Below are 22,689 nucleotides of genomic sequence, written 5' to 3'. Positions count from 1 at the left end.
TGAAGGCAATCACTCGCGTTAATGAATTAATAATAATTGTATTTCTAGACAAGAGATCTTAGTTTTATATAAGTTTAAATTGGGTCAATGTAAACACGGGCCCCGCGTGATTTTGTGTATCTAATTAAGGTAAATTGTTTATCTTATGTCAGCAACTTTTGGCTGATGTCCAAATTATATTATTGTTAATTGACCAAATGTGTATGTAATTTAATTAATTACGTGTGTGTGTTTAATAACAAATAAATGCATTCGATCTACTGGGTGATAAAATGATACTGTCCAATTTCGGATATGAATACTGAATATTTGATATTGGACACGTTGTCAATCTTACATTAATAATAAATAGAATTCTTTAATATACATATAAATATAGATAAAATTAAAATAAAATAAAATAAAATAAAATCTTTAAAATCAACACACATTAAAATTGTAAAAAAGTCATTCACTAATTTGATTTACACAAACATAATAACAGACATAGATTTGCTGGTTAACTTGCACCAACTATCTCACCACCCTCAAGAACTCCTAATTCCCATAGATTTGCTTACCTTTGCTGCATCGCCCGTCTATTCCACCATATCCCGTTAACATAACTTTAAAAGAAACATCATGATAATGAAAACTGAGTTGATGGCACCTTGTATCCGAATCATTTTGTAACTTGTTACCTTTGACCTGAAGATGCTCTACAAAGTTTAAAGAGCGAAACCGGTCGTCGGAAGTTATAATAAAGATTGAGAGTAAGTCTGACTTTTACTTCATTTACTTCATTTATTACATGTTTATTTTTAGTTAGAATACTCCACTTTTGTTAAAGTAAGCATTACCTGAGGTGGGTAACCTGGAAGTGTCACTACAGCCATATAATAGTGAAAAGAAATATTTAACAGTAACCAGTGGCCAATAACAATTAGAACTAAACAGACAAAAGCGTTCCTATTCCACCAATATGGTATTCCTATCCAATAAGCTATCACAACCACTGATGCAGTAAGACCTACTACAGCAATCACAAATATCTAAAAGAAAAAAAAACTATTAATAAGCAGTATCTACAAATCAAATATGTTTTTAAAACAGTCTTCATTAACCCTTAACCGGAAAGGTCTCTTCTGTGAGACGACCTTCAATATACATTTCTTATTATCTCTGATTCTCTATATCCGACACATTAGTACAACTAATAATCCTAAACCAACTGGTCAGTTAGCCTTTCATTGAATTTCGAATAAGTACAAGAGCTTGTGCCTGAAAAATAGGATAAAATAAAGTGATTGCAGTTTGTGAGACAACACCTATTTATTTGTGTTATTAAGTCGTTATTGTAAGCTTAGGTCATCTTACAGCCTAAGTCAAGATACAGCAGTGTTCCAGGCTGAAGTTTTTGCTTCAGTGGCCTGCATTGATGAAGACCCTAAAGATAAGACAATCAACATTCTATTTAATTTGTTCTTTAATGATGTTCACTCTATTTTTAAGGAAGTTAACTTTTTAATGTTTGCTGATGATGTTAAAATATATAAGACTCTCAATAATGAGGATAACATTTTTCAGCTTCAGTCACAAGTAAATGATTTTTATTAGTGATGTAGTAGAAATGATATGGAACTTAAGATTAATAAATGCTTTTCAATAACTTTTGCTAGATCCCATTCGCCTATTCACCATCAATATTTTATGAATAATACTCCTGTCACACGTGTGAACGAAATTCGGGATGTAGGTATAATATTTGATTGTAAATTAACATTTTACTCTCACATTGACCATACTGTTTCGAAGACATTTAAAATGTTGGGTTTTGTATTACGTTCATCAAAAGATTTGTCAATTCACACAATGAAAATCTTATATTGCAGTATCGTGAGATCAATTATTGAATATGGTTCTATTGTCTGGTCACCTAGTTATGCATATTAAATCCTAAATATTGAAAAGGTTCAAAACAAATTTTTACGTTTTGCAGCTTTTAAGATGGGTTTAACAGTTGGAAGTTATACTTGTGACAATACAGGGTGTTTCATTAATAATTGTCCATATAGTAAATGGAGAAACCTTAGCACAAAATACGAAGATTTAACCTAAAACACTTAAATAAAATGTGGTTCCTTACTGAGTTACAGGGTGTTTGATCTAAAAATTTAAAAATTATTTTTGCTCAGAATTTTAAAACTATTCGACGTATCCTTTTCATACTTGGCAGAAAGTATAGGTTATGTTAAACAGGTATGTTAAACAAACGTTTCTGGCTATTACCAGATGCGTACGACGGGGGAAAGTGAATGGTTGACCCTTTCCAAATTCTAAGCCACTGGCGGAATTGCTATTTCAGTTAAATTTTTGGATTTTCCAATACATTCTATGAAAATAAGATACCCTTCATTCGTAACGATAAAGTCATTAATTTTCGAGATATTTGAAGTGAAAAATTAAACGACACGGTTATTTTGATTAATGTATTGTGTCCCTTCATTTTTAATTTCAAATATCTCGAAAACTAATCATTTTATCGTTACGAATGAAGAGTATATTATTTACATGAAAAGTATTGGAAACTCCAAAAATTACACTAAAATACCAATTTCGTCAGTGGCGTAAAATTTGGGAAGGGTCAACCAGCCACTATCCCCTGTCGCACGCCTCTGGTAGTAGCTAGAAACGTTTGTTTATCTTAATTTAGTAGGGTGTACAGTACTTACACTTTCTGCCAAGTATGATAAGGATACGCCAAATAGTTTTAAAGTACTGGGTACAAATAATTTTTAAATTTTAATCATAATATGAATCATATTATGGTAAATTAATCAAAATAACTGTGTTGTTTCATATTTAACTCCAAATATCTCGAAAACTAATGACTTTATCGTTACTAATGAAAAGTATATTATGTACGTAGAAAGTATTGGAGAATCTAAAAATGTCACTAACATAGTAATTCCTTTAGTGGCGTAGAATTTGAGAAGGGTCAACCATTCACTATCCCCTGTCGTACACCTCTGGTAGTATCTATAAACGTTTGTTTATCATAATTTAGTAGGGTGTATAATAGTCGCACTTTCTGCCAAGTATGAAAAGGATACGTCGAATAGTTTTAAAATGCTGAGCAAAAATAGTTTTTAAATTTTTAGATAAAACACCCTGTAACTCAGTAAGGAACCACATTTTATTTAAGCGTTTTAGGTTAAATCTTCATATTTTGTGCTAAGATTTCTCCAGTTACTATATGGACAATTATTAATGAAACACCCTGTATATTGATGCGATTAAATTTACAAACTCTTGAACGCAGAAGAGTCATGTTGGATATTTGTTATCTTCGCAAAATTATCTCTGGTGTTATTAACTCCGAAGAATTTTTAAGTCTTGTATACTTTAATATACCTGCTAGATTGACACGGAATCCACAAATATTCAAGGAACAACGGCATGCTACAAATTATGGTCATTATGCACCAATTAGTAGATTGACCCTGTATGGAAACAAGTTTAGTCATCTAATAGATCTGTTTGATTCTTCAGTTTCCTCTATTAAACAAGAACTCGGGCGTCTTGAATTTTGAATTTAAAAAAAAAATTAAATAGATTTAACTGTTATAATTGAATCAGTTGTTTTCATCATTTAAAAATATTTTATATTCTTTTTATTTTTTATGTTTGTGTTTTATAGTTGTAGTTTTACGTGTATCTAAATTTTATATTTTCATTATTACGATGAAAGCTCTGCTTTATTGTATTTTGTATGTATTGGGTTTATCCCGTTAATAAATAAATAAATAAATAAACCTTTACACATATAGCCAATCGGCTATTCTGGCTGTCAAGAACCCTCTCACCAAATCAAAACTGGTATGAAACTGCAAAGATCTCCTCAACAACCTGGCAAAAGACAATAAAGTGTCTTTAATAAGGGAGCCGGTCATGAAGGGGAGCATGTGAACGAACAAGCAGATATGTTAGCGAAACAAGGCTCGAGAGAAAATTTTGGAGGCCCAGAACCTTTCTGTGGCATCACTAAAGATGCTACGAAAAACTAGGTTCAGAAATGGCTGATAAAGAATCATCAAAAGAAATGGAAAACCACTCAAGGGCAAATCCAGACTAAAAAAATAATCAAGAATATTGATGAAAAACTCTCGAACAGTTTGATGAACCTCAATAAACAAGTGATCAAAACAGTCACTGAAATGGTGATTGGACATTGCCATTTAAGAAATCACCTATACAAACTAGGTAAGGTGAATGAACCATGGTGCAGAAAATGCGAAATGGAAGAAGAGACTGCCATACACATACTATGCCAATGGAATGTGCTCAGTGATGTCAGGAATTCACTGGTCAAATGAGGTTTGAACCAGAAGAGATCCTAAAACTACCAATAAGAAAACTGTTGGCCTTCGTTGAGGCCACAGAACTTATTAGAGTTTAAGGAGAAGAACAGGGTGTGGTACAAAAGTCTTAAAGCCAAGTGCCAGAGGCTAATGAGTCTCACCTGAGTTAAGAAGAAGAAGTCGTTATTGTGAGCTATGGCTAGTTCCTCGAAAAAAATATATGTTTTGGCCACAAATTTTAAAGAAACAGCCATGAAGTGCTATGAGATTGTTAGTGATGCTAGTGATACAGATGTAATTTCATTGAATGAATATTGATTCCAATCACGAGAGTAATTCAGAGTTATCGGATGACAATATTGATAACAAAGAAGATAGTTCAAATGTTGACCACAAATATTCTGAAGATAAACGAGGAAACATGAACATGAGGAAAGTCTGTGATTGCTGCAAACCATAATCTTAGATTTTTTTCAATATGCTATGTGTAGTTGCATTTTTTAAATAAACAGTTATCTCCTACTTATAAAAACAGTTTATTTTTTAGTTTTTGACAATCTTTTAAAATGTTTCAAATTTTGTTTATCCAATATAAGTTACTTGAAGTGTACTGTGTGTTTTGATAAATTAAAGACATTTTAACAATGAATATGATATCTACCAGATTTAAAACATTGAATAAGGTTATTTAATACAAATATCTTGCCTTAAAATGACACAAATATACAGAATGTTTCATTAATTGTCCATATAGTAAATGGAGAAACCTTAGCACAAAATACGAAGATTTAACCTAAAACACTTAAATAAAATGTGGTTGGTTCCTTACTGAGTTACAGGGTGTTTTATCTAAAAATTTAAAAACTATTTTTTCTCAGCATTTTAAAACTATTCGACGCATCCTTTTCATACTTGGCAGGAAGTATAGGTAGGTACTGTACAAACTACTAAATTATGTTAAACAAACGTTTCTGGCTATTACCAGAGGCGTACGACGGGGGAAAGTAAATGGTTGACCCTTTCCAAATTCTACGCCACTGGCGGAATTGCTATTTTAGTCCAATATTTGGATTCTCCAATACTTTCTATGAAAATAATGTACTCTTCATTCGTAATGATAGAGTCATTAGTTTTCGAGATATTTGAAGTTGAAAATGCAATGGCACAGCTATTTTGGTTAATGTATTGTGCCCCTTCATTTTTTATTTCAAATATCTCGAAAAATAATGATTTTATCGTTACAAATGAAGAGTATATTATTTACATAGAAAATATTACTAACTAAATACTGTCCAACAAACCAAAAAGATGAAAAACTAAGTCAACCTACTAAAACCCTTATAGAACTAAGACGACAGATGAAAGGAGATACAAGTTCCAGCAAAGAAGCGCTAAATCAAATAAATAAAACTATCACAAAGTCAATAAGAAAAGACATAAGAAACTACAATGTAGAAAAAACAAAACAAGCAATAGAGCAAAATAAGAACACGAAAGTTTTGAAGAACTTAAGCGTACAAAAAGGAAAAATAGAAATCAACAAACTAAGAAACAGAACTGGAAAAGAAACTACAAACAGAGATGAAATATTAACAATAGTCGAAGAGTTCTACACAGAGTTATACAAATCAAGAAAAAAAGATGACAATGCGCAACCTCCAATTACAGTAAAAACTGGGGTATTAAATCAAGGATCGGATTTAATGCCCGATATAACAAAATCAGAAATCAAAGAGGCTCTGAAGAAAATGAAAAATAATCGAACCCCAGGTGAAGATGGAATAGTATCAGAAGCACTAAAAATTGGAGGAAATATACTACTTGAAAAAATTAAACAACTTTTCAATATCTGCCTTCACAACGCCAATATTCCAACAGACTGGAACAACGCTACTATGATTCTATTACACAAAGCAGGAGACAAAGCCAATTTAGAGAATTACAGACCGATTAGCCTCCTCAGCCATTTATATAAGTTATTTACGCGAATAATAGTTAAGAGAATGGAAAGAAAGTTAGAGACTTATCAACCAAGAGAACAGGCAGGATTCCGAAAAAATTACGGAACAAATGACCATCTACAAAGTATAAAAACCCTGATAGAGAAAGTAGTGGAATACAATAAACCCCTAGTTCTAGTTTTTATCGATTTTCATAAAGCCTTTGACACAGTTGAACTTAGCAAAATATTACAGGCGCTTAAAGAATGCAGGCTAGATTATAGGTATACAAAATTATTACACAAAATATACTTACAGGCAACAACCACTGTCAAATTACATACTAACAGTAATCGCATAAAAATAGAACGGGGGGTTAGACAAGGAGACCCAATGTCACCTAAACTTTTTAATACGGTCTTAGAACATGCTTTCAAGAGTTTGGATTGGATGACAAAGGGAATAAAAATAGATGGAGAATACCTAAACAACTTACGTTTCGCCGATGATATAGTCATAGTAGCTGAGGATCTAGGTAACGCAAGAGAGATGGTACAAGAACTCGTTGTAGCTACAGAAAATGTAGGTTTAAATATAAACATCTCAAAAACAAAAATAATGACAAATTTGGTACCCAACCAGAACATCAGTATTGGTGGGAAGGAAATAGAACTCGTAGATAGATATAAATACCTGGGACATGAAATTACGATTGGCAGGGATAACCAGACTCATGAGCTGAAGAGAAGAATCGGTCTTGGGTGGGCAGCATTTGGAAAACTGAGAGAAACTTTTAAAAGTGAGTTACCCACATGTCTAAAGAGAAAGGTATTCGATCAGTGCGTCCTCCCAGTCTTGACGTACGGATCAGAAACACTTACCTTAACTAAAGCCTCGGCTACCAAACTAAGAGTCACGCAGAGAAGAATGGAGCGGTCAATGTTAGGAATAACTCTGCGAGACAAAATCAGAAACGAAGAAATCAGGAGAAGAACAAAGGTGACTGACGTCATCGAGAGGATAGCCAGGTTGAAGTGGAGATGGGCAGGACACGTAGCCAGAATGACAGATGGGCGATGGACGAAGAGGTTATTGGAATGGAGGCCAAGAGAAGACAAGAGAAGCGTCGGTCGACCACCTACAAGATGGACTGACGACTTAAGAAAGGTAAATAAAAACTGGATGAGGGCGGCGCAGGATAGATGGGGTTGGAAACGAGGGGAGGAGGCCTATGTTCAGCAGTGGACTTTTGAGGCTGGATGATGATAGAAAATATTGCTAAAAGTTATGCTAAAATAGCAATTCCATCAGTGGTGTCGAATTTGGAAAGGGTCAACCATTCACCTTTCCCTGTATGCCTCTGGTAGTAGCCAGAAACGTTTATTTAACATCCAATAGTAGGATGTACAGTATCTACACTTTTTGACAAGAATGATAAGGATGTTTAAAATACTTTTAAAGTGCTGGGGACAATTTTTTTTAAATTTTAAATCAAACATACCGATTACATAAATATTAACTATTTGTATCCAGTACTTTAAAATATTCAACATATCCTTATCATACTTGGCAGAAGGTGTAGGTACTGTACATCATACTAAAATATGTTAAATAAACCTTTCTGGCTACTACCAGAGGTGTACGACAAGGGAAAGTGAATGGTTGACCCTTCCCATGTTCAACGCCACTGGCGGAATTACTATTTTAGTGCAATTTTTCAATTCCCCAACACTTATATGTAAATAACATACTCTTCATTCGTACCAATAAAATCATTAGTTTTCAAGATATTTGAAGTTAAAAATGAAGGGACACAATAAATTAACCAAAATAGCAGTGCCGCTGCATTTTCAACTTCAAAAATCTTGAAAACTAATGACTTTATCGTTACGAATCAAGAGTACATTATTTTCATAGAAAGTATTGGAGAATCCAAATATTGGACTAAAATAGCAATTCCACCAGCGGCGTAGAATTTGGAAAGGGTCAACCCAGGCGTGCGTCTAGAAATTCATAAAGGGGGGGGCAGACTTACCTCAAATATTATATTGTCCAGATTTAGCCATACGACTCACACTTACTCTAAGAATAAAATACACTATATAATCCCAGATACCTACGGTATCCAAAGGATTGATAGACATTGATTGAAAGACAATTCACCACTATTAATCTCACTGTTCGTTATTTACCATAAAGATTAACCTTTCTACCATCAATGGGTAGGTACGCCTGGACTATCTAATAAAATACAAATTTTTATATCTTTATTGTATCGCAAATTTGAAACATGACTTTTCATGAGATAAGGTTTATACCCAGTGTAATGTATTTGCATTTTAAAATATCATTTCTATTATTCTTTGAATTGAGAAAAATATTTCCGTTGTTTATGGTTCCAGCGGTACCCAAACAAATGCACCTGTAGATTACTTTTCAGAGAAGGGTGTTTTATTAAATTTTATGGCTACTTTCAATTCTTTGGAAGTGGTTGCCGTGTAATTTAGTGTTGTACTGATGACTTAAATTTTAGAGTTAACAGAAAAAAATAATAAATAATAAAAAAATACTTATAGACTAAATACAATAGGGGGTCCATGGACCCGTTGACCCCCCCCCCTGTATCCGCGCCTGGGTCAATCATTCACTTTCCCCCGTTGTCCCCCGAAGTATAGTACCTATACTTCCTGCCAAGAATGAAAGCGATACGTCAAATAGTTTTAAAATTCTGAGCAAAAACAGTTTTTTAATTTTTAGATAAAAGACCCTGTAACTCAGTAAGGAAGCACATTTTATTTAAGTGTTTCAGGTTAAATCTTCATATTTTGTGCTACGGTTTCTCCAGTTACTATATGGACAATTATTAATGAAACACCCTGTATAGGGAATATATACAATCATCTGTGGGACTACACCTTATCATTTGTGTTCAAAAAGTGACTTTTCCAGTTAACAGTTAACATGGCTACTAAAGAGTAGTTACTTTTCTAAATTCAATATTAAATATATGTTACTTACAGGTCCTAGTGCATATGTAAAATTGTCCACAAACCAAAACATGGGTTCCATACACACATCTGCTACATAACTTTGGTCCATAAAATTGTTGTAAGTAAGTGAGCGGCAGGTTAGATGACATCTTTGAAATAGTGTTTTTATAATGCAACTAAAACAATTTTTATAAGTACAGTCTGTGAAACCTAGGAACAACTTAAAAAATCTTACAATCGCCACATGGGGATTATAAGATTTGGAACTTGTTACTAGGTTTGACAAATTGTAGGATCAGAAATTATAGGGAAATTTAGAAGAATAATGGCAAACCTGCAAAATGTTTATTGTGAAAATGCTTAAGTTTTGTATAAATATATTATAATATATATTGAACAGAAATAACTTCTTTGTTTGGAGGGCTCTATGAATTCCATTTGTAGAGGGTTCTAGTTGGTTAATAAATTTTAATATAGGAACATGAACCTTTAATTTTTATAGTTTCTAAGATATGAAGGACTATGAATTCTATTATTGACCCTTTGAACATTTGTTAGAGACCACAAAATGTTTTAAGTATTTGTTTCAAATTTGGCAGATATGTTTTTAAATAATGAATATTTCTGATGAATTTAATCATTGGTGAAATAAGACTTCTTCTTATAACTTAGTTATTTTTATTAGAACTTCCTACCATCATTTAGATATAAGGAAGCTCCATATGTACACAAAAAAGACTTTGTTAGTTACTGAATTTGCAAATGGCTTTTTGCATTCATGGTATACTGATGATTTCAAATACATACATGAAACAGTTCTGACGGACCGAAGGTCAATAAGCTCTCTCTGAAAACTGAGTTAACATAGATACCAGCATGTAGGTATATGCAGGGCAGTAAATACGATGTTGGGGGCCCCAGGGCAAATGTGATCTGGGCCCCCTACCAGGAGGTCTGTGGAATTTACGTCCAGTGCAAGGGGGGCTCCGGAAAAATGTTTGATATTTTTAACACCTTGAAAGTGCATTTTCCCTCCTGTGTGAACACCACACTCTCTTCTTTCGTTTTTTCAGCATGTCCTGCAATAACTATAAAATTAGCAGCGCTAATGATAACATCTTTATCTGTATCTGACATTACGGACGGATTATCAACGAATGCATTCGTTCGCTACAATTTAAATGGTCTTACTTTGTACCAAACAAATAACCAAGCGAACACCTATGAATTCGTTTCTTCGTTCATGTTCGCTTTGATTTAAATGCACAGTAAGGTGCCTTATGCTACTGCAATGTGAGCCAAACACACTCAGTGTACTGGTGGGACTGATCCTAATGTGCTCATTCTATCTTATCTATACCTTTCTTTTCAATATGTGGTTCCTTTCACACACCAAGATGTGGTCTGGGATAAACTGGTTAAGACAAAGTAGCTGGGACCTGCGGCCTCTATTCCTGTTGCATTTTAGTTTTTATTTCGCCAAAATAACTAATTTCCGCAGTCATAATTATATGTTTACGAAAGGTCTCGGGAGCCACTGCTTAGCCTGGGCCCCCACTTCCAATGGCATTTTAGGTTTTATTACGCTAAAATAACTAATTTCCCAAGTAATAATTAAAATTTTTATGTTAAGGTCTCGGAGGCCGCAGCTTAGCTCAGGCATCAGGGGCCCTGTTCTATTTCAATTGCATTTTAGTCAAAAAGACTAATTTTCCCAGTGAAAAATTAAAACTATGTTGTGGTCTTTTTAAAATTTTGCGATATGAGAATATTTCGTTGGGATCAACTTTTAAAATACATATTTTTAATTTCCTCCTTAAAATCTATGCACTGCCAACCAAACGGGGGCCCCACTTGGTCGGGGGCCCCAGGGCACTACTCCGGTTGTCCCAAAGGTAGTTACGGCCCTGGGTACATGTTCTGACTCAATTTGAAAGAAGTGCTGTAGATGATCAAACATCTATATTGTTTCTGATAGGCAAGAACTCATAGTACTCTACATATTGAATAAAATTACTTCCAGATACTGTCAGGTCCTGAGGAGATTGAAGGAACAAGGTAGTGGGTCGTTGGTACAACATAAATGGTGTTTGGAAAAGGTTATAAGAATTTCACTGGTGCAATAACATTAGGTAGCATATCATAACACTAGATTCCTGAAATTGGAACTTCTTAAAAATCTCTGAAAAACTGACATGTATTGAGGGTTAAATTCAAGTAAGATAAATGAAACTATTAGTGAAATTGTGGCCACACAAACAAAATTGAATTCGTAAGCTATCATATTGTTTTGTGGAAGATTATTTCCAATACTGAACAGGTAGAGAGTAAAAAAATAACAAGGCTATGTTATGTGGTACAAAAATATAAATTTTATTCATATATAAACTAAGGCTGTTGTGAGAATTTGAAAGCATAATTTGAATACCAATAGCCGTGTTATATTATAATAAAATTATGTATTATTTAAATAAGTATTCTTATCACAAGAATGCTATTAAATATACTATGAATATCTGATACCTTTAATTAGTTAGCTGATTAGTTGCAAACATTGGATTTACTTTTTCAAATAATGTTTTTTGCCATTTGCCTTTATGCTTCAGATTTAATAAGATTATCAATTTGGCTTACCATATATAAAGGGGTATTTTTTTAAAGGTCCAGTGAATGGTGATCATTTTTATTCCTAGATTGCCCGTGTCATAATTTGTTTTCCTTATTAACCATGATTAATGTTTAATTTTCATCTAATCCACGGTCATTATTTGAAAAACATTGTATACTTTATCTCAGAAAATATGAATTACTTACACACATTTCATGTATGTTTACGGCAATAAAATTATTTTGATTTTTACTATTTTGACAGAAACAGACAGTTCAGATTTCAGACAGACAGAGGCAGTGCTGCCAAACTTTGTAGAGGAAAATTGACAGTTGTTATGACCGATAGAAAGTTTGCAACCCCATATACGCTTCGTAACGGATTTGTATGGAACAATATCGCAATCGCACTAATAATACATTAGTGTTCGTAACTCAAAAAAGATGATTTTTCAGAATCAAGGAAAAACTCATTACTCATTTCCTATTGCAGGTAAACAAAAAGTAATGCATAATGTGTTTATAATTAATATTAAAGGAAGTTTTTGTACTCTGTTAAATAAAAATACTGTCAGTGAAGATATTTAAGAATTTTGAGTTAAAACGGTATATTGTTCTAAGCAAAATGTTCGAAATGAAATATTATTTTTAGTTATGACATTATTTATGAAATATTTTGTGTTACTACAATTTGATTTACTAATTTTTTTCTGCGTCATTCTAAAATTAAAACAGTTAATTCTACTTTTATAAAAAAAAACAATGAAACTTGGCCTCTTGGTACTGGCAGCACAGCTTGCAAGTCATATACGGCGAATATTGTTGAATCTATGTTAGTATTTTTGTCTTTTTTTTTCTCCTTTCTGGATAGTTCTTTTTCTTTCAAGTGGTTTTCGTACCTCACAACAATACTGTTTTTTCCATCCTCATCGGCATTTTTGAAATTTTCACAAAGATCACATTGATCTTTTTTGGTGTATGGAAGGAGATGTTAAAATCTTTAGTAAAAATGCAGTTAAAAGTAGGGGAGAGTTGGACAAAACGGGATAGCTAACGTTATTTGACTCATAACTCTTTGACTATAATATTGATATCTACTTCTTCTTAACTGTAACTTCTTCATTGATCACTTCCTAAGTTTAAGTAAAGTTACGCCTAAATAGTTTGACGATAACATTGAAAAAGTCAATTTTTTAAAGAATTGCAAAGTACCTATCCCGTTTTGTTCACCTGGTCGGGTAAAACGGGATGGTTTTTGAATGTGAATAAAGACGATATCGAAGTTAAATATATTGACTTGAAAAATAAAACATTATTCATATAACATTAATATTAAATAAATTTATAGTTTAAAACCGACAAAAACTGTATGAGCATGGCTCACCATCAGTGGCGGCTCCTCTTTGAGGCCGCATGGCCGCGCGCCCTCCCAGATATAATGTTGGTTAAAAAATTCTGATACAACCAACTTCAACATTTTCTATTCTAATTTTAATTTGTTGAAATTCACATAAAAACACTGTCTGATATTTTTCCGACGCTCAACCAGCTTGTCATAGCTTTATAGGACGTAGGCGATGGTTGAGACCACGTTGAGAGGGCACGCACGATATTTGGGCGCAAGAGAAGTGCGGCCACGTAACCATAGCAATCGAGGACGGTCGACCAACACTCCCACTCATCTTCAGACGTTGCGTGATGTTGCATTTTGGCCGCACTTCTTTAGCGGCCTCAGTGAGCAAGAAAGCACGCGGCAAGAAGCTTTGCAAGCAGTTATCTCTGACAACAATAAAGCGAAAACAGTGGAAAAGTTTGCAGTAGTAGTGTTTAAAGTTTCACTTATTCTTATTACGTAAGTACATATATTTTTCATATTATAACACATGGGCTAATTAGAACGAATTTATTTTAGCATCATGAATACTGTTCATAATATATTAAATACGAACTTTTCCAATCTGCCACTTGAAGATAAGTTAAAAATTAAAGAATTGGGCAGGCCGTTGCCAAATTTGAAGTTAACGCAAATTAGTGAACGCAAAGCAGAAAACAGAAGTTTCACCCGCCATTTTTCAAGAGACATTTATACAAGAAATAATTGGATTTGTGGTTGTGACGTTTCGAATTTATTGTACTGTTTCCCGTGTTTATTACTTTACAATGCCGGATCAGGGATGGACCGAAATTGGGCAAGAACAGAGATAAAAGATCTTCACCACCTTCCTGCAAAAATAAAAAAACATGAATCGTCTCGTGGTCATATTAATTCATGCACAGGGTTCGCATTGCTTGGCAAAGTCAATATTTTAACACAATTGAGTTCTGCATACAGGGTATGGTACCAGTCTTTAGTACTACACAATAATAAAGTCAGAAAAAACCGACACATTTTGAAAAGAATTATTAGCTGTGTAAAATTTTGCGGTTCTTTTGAACTAGCACTTAGAGGTCATGACGAAAGCGAGGGATCTGAAAATCGAGGAATATTTAGAGAGTTGACAGATTTTACTGCAGAGTTGGATGCTACACTTAAAGAACATTTACAGAAAGCAACTGTGTTTAAAGGAACCTCCAAGACCATACAAAATGATATTTTGGACTGTATGCTACTAGTTTGTCGGGAAGAAATTTCCCATCAAATTGAAAAGGCCGACTTTTTATCTATCCAATGCGATGAAACCACCGATGTCTCAAATAATTGTCAAATGGTATTGATATTACGGTATTTCTACGAAGATTCCATTTATGAAAATTTTTGGGGCTTTTTAAGGGTTATGGATAAAACAGCAGCTGGGTTAAAAACCTGCATTGAAAACGAAATAGATCCGTTAATTTTAAAAACTCCTCAAAAACTAATAGCGCAAACTTATGATGGTGCAAATGTTATGAGCGGTTCTACCAGCGGTGTTCAAATCCAAATTAAACAGAAATATCCCAGTGCACATTTTATACATTGCTATGCCCATCAATTAAACCTAATTATGCAGAAAGCCGCATCGCAAAACCCTAAAGTGCGAGTGTTTTTTAATAATCTATCAGCTATCCCAGCGTTTTTTTCAAATTCTTCCCATCGATGCGATATTTTAGAAGAAATAGTAAATAAAAGATTACCGAGAGTGGCCGTCACTAGATGGAACTATAATATTCGTACGGTTAATTCTGTATATGCAAATCGTGAGAAACTTATAGAAGTTTTTGAAGAGGTCGAGGACAGATGTGAAAAGAGTGTTACTTCCAATGAGGCTTCTGGCTTGAGGCGAGCGTTAGAAGATCCGGAATTTATGTTTTGGTTAACGATTTTCCATAAAGTCTTGCCGCAAGTCGATATACTTTATAATCAACTCCAATCAAGAAATAAGGACAGTGTTGAATTGAAGAAGGACTTAGAAATTTTTGAGCAAAGTATTACCAACATTCGAAATGATACTGATGAAATTAAAGAAAGTGTTGAATCAAATTTTGAAAGTGCTAAAAGAAGAAGAACTGATGATAATATGCGAAGTGTTATTGCCAAGGAGGTGTGTGATGTAATAACAACACAAATGAAGGAAAGGTTCTCTTATCGGGGCCATTTGCAAGCGGCTGAACTATTCAACAAAGACATGTACTCAAAATATTCGACAACTTTTCCAGTTAATATTCTAGATGCTGTAACTACTTGTTATCCCGTGTTATGCAAGACCAGATTAAAGACTGAATTAGAAGTAATATATTCGAGGCCATACTTAAAAGAAATTGTTGGAGCTATGAACATTCTCACGTTTATGTTAGAGAATAATCTTGCCGAAACCTTTGCAGAAACAATAATGGTGTTAAAAATTATTGTGACAACTCCAATGACAACTGCAGAATCGGAACGTTGTTTTTCAACCCTTAAGCGCATAAAAACATTTTTGCGAAACACAATGCTTAATGATCGACTAAATGGCCTAGCTATGATGTCCATAAACCAAAATTTACTTCATGATGGGATCAATGATTTCGAGGAAAAAGTTATGGAAAAATTTATTGCTATGAAAGACCGTAGAGCCGATTTTAATTTTAAAAAGTAATTGTAATGTATTAATTATTATGAACGCAGTGTCGTAGTGTATTTCTTGAATAGAACTATTAAACTATTATAAATCAAATTTGTTTGTATTTGAAAATTTAAATATGTAGTAGGTACCTAGTTCCTGTAAGTTGTACCTAACTATTTTATTTTGACCAGAGCCGAAAGTCGGTAAGGTTGGTTTTTCCCATAATTTGAGAAATTTGCCGACCAGCCCATCGTAAAAATTATTGCCCCTATTTGAGTATTGCCCTTCATTGCGTTTACCTGCGTAACGCCAATTTAATGTTTTCTACGAACTTGAAACCGTTTGCCGCGTCAAAAGCTTTGCCGTCATATTTGCCCATCTGCGTATATAAACCTACAATAGTTCTCAGCAAACATTCTAGGGAAAAAATTGCAAAGACACCGTTCAAATAGTAAATGGAAATCCACTTTGCACCCGATAGAAAAATGAAAACCCGGTGCCCCTGATCAAATTCCTACTAAATCCCTGAGGGCAAATTTTTGTGTGCAATTGTTATTATCTGCGCCCTCCCTGCTCAAATTCCACGAGCCGCCACTGCTCACCATCATTCTCTACCCCGGCGCAAGCTTCGTGAGCCCAAAGTCAACATTGCTCACACATTACCCAACCATCATCTGATTTTGATTTGGAATACAGTTTCGAACAATAAATGCAAACTTCGTCTTCATCATCTGAACTGCTATCCCTTTTGTTTCTTTCTCTTTTTTCTTTTCTTGGTTTTGGAACATATTTCTTATTTTTTCCTTTGTCTTTCCAATTCCAATTCCAATTTTGTTTTTCTTCCAAATTTAGTTTTGGTTTCTTGATGGGCCTTTTACCTATAGACCTCTCCAGTTCTTCTTTATAAGTTGTTGAGGTTAACACAGCTGTTTTTCCTCTCCTTTTATCATTAGGGTTAATTTTTCTTTCTGCGTGAGGAAGGGCAATTAGTTCTTTTGGAGTGACTTATAATTTATTTACAAGAGTACGAACAAGAGGGTGTTGCATTAGCATAGAACTTGTTGCGAGAAAGAGGAGGAGGAGTAATATGACAATTTTCCTTATTTTTAAGCACATTAGGTGATTTTTGTGGTGTAAAAATATCTGAAGGCAATGTATTTGGCAATGTAAAAGTATCTGAAGGCAATGTATTTGGAGAATTCTCATTTTCTGCATCATCATCAACTTAGTTTTGTGATAATGGTGGTGTACGAGGTGGAGGTGATTGGTCGACCTGGATGTTGCTGCATCTCTTTTTGAACTTCTGACGTATAATAAGTGCTGAGTGGTGACATGAAACTGACATCTAGAGGCTGCAATCGATGCATGGTATGCGGAGAGAAGCACAACATTACAACACCAATATCTCTGGCTTTCTCTATGACGCCAATATTTTTTGTGTGGGTCGTATGTCCCTCCAAAAGTAAAAGAACAGGATGTTCTTTGGAGGGTTTTGAAAACTCAATACAATGACTAAACCAATTAAAAAAAATTTCTTTTTGCATCCATCCTGACGAATGATAGAAAGCTTTACTGCCATCATTTAGTAGCTCAGGTTTTGCTCTGGACCTGGGAAAAATGAAGGTAGGCGGCATAAATACACCAGAAGCACTCATGCAAATTTCCACAATAACAAGAACACCGCGTTCAGCGGAAGATATACACTCAACTTGCCTTTTCCCACGCAATGACAAACATTTCGATCTTTTCTTTGGCACAGTCATTATACCCGTTTCGTCAGCGTTGTAAATCCGTTCGGGTGGTATTTTATATTTTTCAAGCACGCCAGTAAGCAAGGAAATAGCTATTTGTATAACAAGGGAGGAAATTGCTACTTTTCCTCCCGAGAATGAAGTTTACTGACCGACGCGTAGCGGAGGGCAGTAATCATTCAAGGGAGGAAAAGGCACTTTATTCCCATGTTATACATATGGTTTTTCCACCTTCCTCAAATAACAAGTAATTTTTTCATTTTTACTTAATTTATTTATGTAACTAACCAACAAAATTTATTAGAACTAAAACTAACAACAAGTACGTACAATATAACTGTCAACTGTCAAATATAAGTCAAATTATTAATGTAAACATTGTTAAATCAAAATAACAATTTACTGTTTTTTACCATTCTGCGAATGTAAATAAACGTTAAAATGTATAGATGCTTACGTAATAGAAAATAGATATTGTACAGGGCGTCAATAAGTTATATTTCATGAATAAAATACCATGACATCAGTTTTACTTTTCCTCCCTAGGGAGGAAAATATTTTTCCTCCCTAGGGAGGAAAAGTACAACTTTGCTCCCTACAATCAGGTCCGGAAAAGTATACTTTCGGTAGAGGTAGATGGAAAAATAATTTTTTACGGCAGGCCTATTAAAACCCATGGCTTTAGCTAGAGATGTTGGCTCAGGGGTACGAAGTTTAACGGTTGGATGTCTTTTTAGAAAGCTGTATAACCAAGCTTTACCGGCCTTTTTTGTCTTTATTAAATGGATTATCTAATCCAGTGCGTTGAGCTAAAACTGAAAAGCCAAACTTCGAAAGTCATTCAAAGTAAAACCAAATAATCGTGATTCCAGTAACAAAATGTGTTCCACCAACTCCTCCTCTTGTTCCGCTGTGAAAACCGGTCTGTGAAGCCCTAGTCCTTTCTTTGCTGAATTTTCTCTTTCGAGAGTTCCATTTTTATTCTTTTTACTCTGGCTTCAATAGTTGTTCGAGGTACCCCAAATTCTTTAGAAGCTTTAAGATAACCCATTCTTCCGTCAAGAACCTCTTCCACTGCTTGGCGCATACTTTCCTCATTCCAAGGCTGCCGATCACTTTTTCTTTAATATTTTCCCATCTTTTAATAACCCTAAAAAAATTAAATTTAATAAGCTTGTGTATGTATGCTTGTTAGAAAGTATCTACGTTTTGGTTGGACAAAACGGGATAGTATCCAGTTTTACCCAACCACTCGATATCCCATTTTACCAACTAAACACTTAATAATGTTTTGAAATTTTTCAATAAAAAAAAACAGTTATCATAATCACAAATATCGCAAAACACACTTATATTACATAGAGAATCATAAACAATACCCACCGGTATTTATTTTATTGATTTAAATTAATAATCCTTAACTAACTAAGGATGAAACTAATTAGCATAACCTTACTTTTTCAAACTAGCATTTGCCACAAGCCACAGATCAACAATTAATCAGAGTAACTTCCTGCTACATTCAAATAGACGGTATCTGTAGTGATTAACATCCCTGGTCATTAGATGGCGCCGCTTATTTTTAAATTATCGTCGGTATCCCGTTTTACCAGACTATCCTGTTTTAGCCAACTCTCCCCTAGTTGCAGACGCAAAAGATTTGAAGTTTTCTTCTGTACATTTATCTTTGTAGTCTCGATATAAATCAGCTAAAGACTTGTCACACTGGATATAGGTATTCCCGTGACGTCTGAGCTCTAAGGTAATGTAATTCGACGCGTGGTATAGCGTTTATAAAATGTTCGTATGTAAAAACGTTCGTTTTTAAAACCTTCATAGATCTCTGGTTCCACAGTAGTATGTTGTTTGCCATGTTTCCCGCGTCATTTGCCATGTTTTCTGCGTTTTTCAAGAGCTACTATAGAAGAGCTACTCGATGAAGAGCTTCTTGAAGAAGAGCTACTTGGTGGTTTTACTGTTCGACATCGAAACAAACTATAGGTTTTCCTTTGAACAACAGGAACGAAATGCGGATCTCGGTCGGAATCATCGGAATCAAAGTCGCTCTGGTCTGAGTGCACCGGTGAAATGTGATATTGCCTTTGGTTGGATTCTGTAATAGGTTTAACATTACTGACCTTACTAAAGGTCACTGTTTACGTCAATTTCTTGAAGTACTTTGATGACTCGTAAATGGTGAAGGTATAGGTGCCGGTTGTACTTTAGTAACGTCATTGTTCTCTATCTGGGCACCAGGTTCATTATTTGTACTCACCAGTGGGAATAACGACGGTGAAGAGTTTTCCTGCTCGCCATCCTCAACATTTGTTGCCATAGCAACAAGTAATCGCCCACGATCACTTGTTGCTATATATGAATCGCCCCCTTAAAAATGAATTAAGTAATTATTAATATAGGTAATTGACGAAATGAACAAGAATGTCACGAAGAGTGTGGTAACTCTAAATTTATAAAATAGTTAGTATTTAGTAAGCTTTTTTAATAACACTGCTGCACATTTGAAATGAGTTATTCCTATACGTTGATTGAAAAATAGATAATGATCAATAAATGTTTTACAAACAACAAAAGAATGGTTTAAAGTTATGATTCAACAATAGTGTAACATGTCAAAAATAATGAACTGAACCAATAATAGTGTCGTTAGTAAAAATATTATTTTAAAACGTGCTTGTGTAAATCAGTATCTACTAGTGTAATAAGTAGAAAAACAACAATGTTATGGTTTATGGTTAGGTTCAAATCAAAGAATGCAATAGCTCAAAATATAGATATGCAAATTACATACCTATTATTCAGCAATAACGTGGAAACTCAAAATGATGAGCAAATCAACACGTACGTTCCCGATCACTGTTGGCCGCAACTAAAAATAGAGCAATATCAATATTGTGAGGGCGATAACGACAGTCGGTCAGTCATGAATAACGTCTTATAGCGCCATCTTTTATTCATTTTTTGCACTATTAAAACGACGGTTTTATTGACTTGTAGGGAATTGAATTTTACGTCTGAACAGGCACGTAGCCAAGGGAGGGGTCCATGGGGTCCGGACCCCTCCCAAAACTGCCTCGACTTTGGTAAAAACTGATTTGGCTTTGTACCAAGGCAGCAAGTTTATCCCCAAGTTAAGAACGAAAATATTATTATTTTTGTTACTAGGATTAATTATGTTTTTATTCAGTGTACGGATCAACTTATATCTAATTTAAAAAACAGATTTACCAAAAACGAAAGTACATATTCTATTAGCATGTCAAATTCTTTTATTTGGATTTGCCTCCACAAACAATGCAAAATTGCTAGAACATTTGCTTTTACTCCCGCTACACTTCCCTTCCAGCAATAAAAGCTGAAAATATGTTATGGTGTAACTGTAATACCATATCATAGTTGGAACCAAATACCGAAGTTCTCTGCGTAATGGAACATTGTAGCAAAGATTTTTTCCAAACATTTACATATTCCTTACAATTTTGGTAACTATCCCTGTCACAACAGCCAGTGTAGAACGTTCCTTCTCAACAATGAAGCGAGTAAAAACTTTACCCAGAAACAAGATGGGAAACGAAAGAATCAGTTTATTAGCTCTTTGGTCCGTTCATTGGAACGTTGAATTAAAGCCAGATATATTAAATAGCCAAAAAATATTGGATAGACAGCTGATTAGAAGACCAGATATTCTCTTTTCTACGGAATCCTATATTTCGTTAGTAGTCACTAACATCATCTAACTAACTAACTAACATCCAAACTAAAATTATATTAAAGATACAATGGTGAAATTAGGTATTAATTAAAAACAACTTACTAGTGTGAGGTTGTCGTCATTTAGATGTTATATCTTAGTAAAGTAGTAAACACTTGATAAACGTAATTTTAAAAAAATTTCAATTTAAGTTTTACATGGTTAAAATATTTTATTAAATTTTAAAATATTTTTTAATTGAATGAGAAAATAACTAACAAAAAAATGACAATTTTTAAAATATTAAAAATAGTTTTTTTAAATTTTGCATATTATGGATCTAAAATTTATTCTGAATATTTTTTTCAATACCTTCCTTACCGTCTAATCTAACAAAAAAATTGTTCTACAAGGAAATCATTTTCCTATAGCTGGCTGTATACCATCAATCACAAAAAAAATTGAAAACCCCTTTAGAAAATGTATAAAATTTATTAAAATATCTTAAAGGGCTACATCAGTCACAGAACGTTTTAGATATATAAAATATCATCATCAGTGTTAGAACTGGTTCATCACATGCTGAGCCACCAAAAAAATACCAGGATATAAACCCTTTAAATGATATAAAATTTGTTACCTTAACATTGATACTTAAAATTCCAAACGATGGATAAAATTTATAAATATGAGGCCCTTAGGCACTGTATGACTCCCCCATCACGTGGGTATCTGAACTGGTGATGGGGGAGTCATACAGTGCCTAAGGGCCCTATTTTTATAAATTTTATGCATTGTTTGGAATTTTAAGTAATAATGTTAATGTAGGAAATTTTATACTATGTAAAGGGTTTATACCCTGGTATTTTTTTGGCGGCTAACCATATGATCAACCCGTTCTAACTTCCACACTGATGATAATATTTTATATATCGAAGACGTTCTGTGATTGAAGTAGGCCCTTAATGGATTTTAATAAATTTTATACCTTTTAAAGGGATTTAAAAAAATTTTTTATTCGAGTTGTGTTTAGACCCCCCTCAAGCACATTTTCTGGCTACGTACCTGCGTCTGAATATAGTGTTACGTCAAATTCGAAACATTTTGACTCTTGTATTATTAGTGCGATATGTAATACATATTGTAGGTTATAATCAGAGCATATTTTACTTCAAATCAGGCCCGAGGCACTACATAATTTTCGGGCCCCTAACAAAAATTTAATAGTAATAATAATAATTAATTTAATTTAATTTAATAATAATAATAACTTGTTTAAATGTATTAATTATTTAATAGAAATATAGTTGCACCAGAGATTTAAACTTTTGCT

At 33.9% G+C, this 22,689-nt stretch overlaps 1 protein-coding gene across 1 annotated transcript in view; it reads right to left on the bottom strand.

Moving 5' to 3' along the window:
* The window catches only part of LOC114326637 (palmitoyltransferase ZDHHC16B), a 76,344-nt gene extending 64,194 nt beyond the window's left edge, over nt 1–12,150 (bottom strand). Inside the window, exons 1-3 of the mRNA XM_050641225.1 lie at nt 11,905–12,150; nt 9,299–9,446; nt 840–1,031 (exon numbers count right to left, since the gene is read on the bottom strand). Coding sequence (XP_050497182.1) covers nt 840–1,031; nt 9,299–9,446; nt 11,905–11,951 — 387 coding nt within the window. The 5' untranslated portion in view covers nt 11,952–12,150. The remainder of the gene's footprint in view (nt 1–839; nt 1,032–9,298; nt 9,447–11,904) is intronic.
* Nucleotides 12,151–22,689: the final 10,539 nt, after the last annotated feature.

This window comes from Diabrotica virgifera, chromosome 10 (assembly GCF_917563875.1).
Source record: "Diabrotica virgifera virgifera chromosome 10, PGI_DIABVI_V3a".
NCBI lineage: Eukaryota > Metazoa > Arthropoda > Insecta > Coleoptera > Chrysomelidae > Diabrotica > Diabrotica virgifera.
The sequence above is the reverse complement of the archived record's forward strand: the minus strand, read 5'-3'. Positions and strand labels throughout refer to the sequence as shown.